This window comes from Micrasema longulum, unplaced genomic scaffold (genome assembly GCF_059751315.1).
Source record: "Micrasema longulum isolate JH-2025_06_02 unplaced genomic scaffold, ASM5975131v1 h1tg002045l, whole genome shotgun sequence".
Taxonomy (NCBI): Eukaryota; Metazoa; Arthropoda; class Insecta; order Trichoptera; family Brachycentridae; genus Micrasema; species Micrasema longulum.
In genome coordinates, this window is record NW_028279213.1 from 19511 (window position 1) to 22358 (window position 2848).

The 2848-nt window shown below is 32.0% G+C and overlaps 1 protein-coding gene across 1 annotated transcript; it reads left to right on the top strand.

Moving 5' to 3' along the window:
• Window positions 1-208: 208 nt before the first annotated feature.
• On the top strand, window positions 209-2609 carry LOC148273191 (2-aminoethanethiol dioxygenase). Its single transcript, XM_088239030.1, has one exon. The coding sequence runs from the start codon at window positions 352-354 to the stop codon at window positions 1093-1095; it is 744 nt and encodes a 247-aa protein (XP_088095156.1). The 5' UTR covers window positions 209-351; the 3' UTR covers window positions 1096-2609.
• The last annotated feature ends 239 nt before the right edge of the window (window positions 2610-2848 follow it).

The window sequence follows — 2848 nt, forward strand, 5'->3', positions numbered from 1 at the left end:
TCTACCTATTTTCGCTTGATCGAGTCTGGCAACTCTGGTTGAGAGTTGGATTGACACAAGCTGAAAACTGACAGCCATAATCTCTGTGACAGCCACTGACAGCTTAGAAATCAAATTTGATTTTTATATTATTGAACTTTCTTCATATATTATGATAGCGCGGTTTTAATATTGAAAACTGTTATGTTAATAATGTGTTAAACTTGTTTATCTTTTTTACTGACACTGTAAAATTATCGGACTTGCGAAATCAAGAAATCGTATTTGTTGTCAATTGTTATTATGAATATTCGTGGAAAATATTATTCTTTTGGATTCAGTGATAGTGTTTCAATTTTTTCGTTGATTTAAATGGATACGGTACATTCTGCAGACATGAGTCGCTCGCAACCTTTGGTAACCGTATTTCGTCAAGCCATCCAGACATTTTTACCCAAAAATGATTGCAACTTCGCTTCCAGCTTCATGCAACTAAAAGCGTCATTAGATACAATTCGAGCGGACGACGTAGGGTTCGACAGTGACTTCGAGAATGAGAGATTTTGGGAATCCAGCGACAAGGCACCATGTACTTACATCGAGATTTTCGAAAACGAAATAATGAATATGAGTATTTTTATTTTAAAACCGGGATTTAAAATGCCGCTTCACGATCACCCACAAATGCACGGACTGCTAAAAGTTATCTCTGGAAACGTCGGTATAAGAACTTTCAGCGAAATTAAGACAAATGATTTAGGAAATTTTTCTAAAAATGAAATGAAAGATCCCGGTAATATTAGTGAAAGATATAATAAGTCTCTTCTGGCGCGTGTGACGGAGCAGAAAATCTGTGACGCCGAATCAGAGTGTTGTATCCTGACACCGGAAGTTTCAAATTTCCATGAAATTGAAGCATTAGGAGGTCCGTCAGCTTTTCTGGATATTCTAGCGCCTCCGTATTCCCCTCAGGACAACCATTTTGAGCCGCGTAAGTGCCGTTACTATTTCCTCCAGAGAGAGATCAGCGACAATAAGGTCCAGCTACAAGAGATGCCCCCTCCTGACTGGTTCTACTGCGACCAAGCGCCATACCTCGGACCAATTCTCTCCTAATACTTCTAAATTATAGTATCGATTGAATCGCCATTTGTGTAACATAGTAAATTATTGACTAACAAAATATTGTTATCAGTGTATATTTTAGCTCATTATAGTTTTTGTGTGTAAAGCTATGGTTGTGGTGCTGTCATGTAGCGGTGGATGACGTCATAAAAATGTCTGTACAAACCATATAGAGCAGGTTTCCTAGAGAGCGTTGATTTGTCATAGCGGTACAAACAGTTTGGGAATGTTTTTTCTCATGTAGTGGTGAACATTTTTGCGTATGAAAATGAATGCAAGCTTGATTTGGACTATCAAAAATGTAGATTTTTTTTATTAATTTTGCCCCAAAATCATGAAAAATTTTATATTTGCGTTGAACCTTGAAATGTACACTCTGTAGCATGATTTTTATACATCTCTCTCTCTCCTCCAAAGGATAGTTTTAGACTTCCGTTGACCCCTCGTCTTCCTAATATACCTACTTATAACGCTATTTTTTTCTAGATCGTTTTAGTTGCAGAAAATGGCAGATTACCGCATCATGGCAGATTATGGCCGCTAAAAAACAGTACCGCTTTCTCAGCAAACCATAGCTTTACATAAACACGGAGTAGTTATTTATGAGTAAAATTTCATCGTGTATTGTTTCTGTTTTCAAACATGCTTTTCTAAATTGTCTTTTTTTTGTGTACCTACCTGCATTAATGAATTTAATCGCTTAGTATTCTTTAATTAGAATAAACTAACAAGTAGGTACTTACATAACACTGATAGCATTTATTTTTTTACTTCATGCTAATTTACCTCTAAATTATGTACTTCATTAAATTTCATCATAATGTGTTACAAAAACTTTAATTTAAAAAATCATAATTAGAATCGTAAGAAATTAAATTTAATTTCATAAGATATTCATTTGTATTGCAAGGAGTCACTATTTTATATTTTTTAGATACTTAATTCTAATTTCAAAATATGCTTGACATTCTTTTTTTTATGACACTTTTTTCACATATTATTTTTTGTTTTTGTTAAATTTATTGTTTATGGAAAAATGTACAAGTATTAAAAAAAAAATTTTTTTTGACATTTTGCAACAAAGTGCAGAATTTTTATTAAAATCAATATTGTTGATTTATTGTTTATTTAGTATCTTTTATTATTCAATCAAAATGTTGTCGTTTTGTTTAGAGGCTACTTATTTAAGTTGATAATGTATTTATTTCATGGAATTTATTTACATTATTTATGAAAAAAAACAATAATCAAGATAGCTGAAATTTGTATATGAATTCCGAATCATAAAAACATTTACCCATCCCGCAAAAAGATAGTTTTATAGTAACCCATGGATTATATATAATATATGCACAAAACACATGTCGATTAAAGCCATTAATTTGTTGTTCAGAATCAGATTACAGATTATATTTTTTCATGTTTAGTAAAACGTTGCATTTAAGCAACTACAATTTATACCTATACTGTGGCTGTACTGCGAGCCTAGTGAAATAAAAAACAAAGAACCCAACCATTTTTAACAAATAACAATTCTTCTTTATGAACAATTTGTTATCGAGTCATTTAAAATTATGAATTATGAATGAAATGTTAATTTGTCTCCTACCTACCTAGCCTATACCTATACCTACCTAGTGAAAGAACAAATAAATAAAAAAAATCTGTGGTTTAATAATAAAAAAGTCCTATTACGTTTGTATGGCCTTAAAACTCAAACTTTAAATGACTGAATTAACTCATC

Bases quoted from the DNA above. Each gene is read 5' to 3' on its own strand.
- LOC148273191 (XM_088239030.1), top strand. From the start codon at position 352: ATGGATACGGTACATTCTGCAGACATGAGTCGCTCGCAACCTTTGGTA.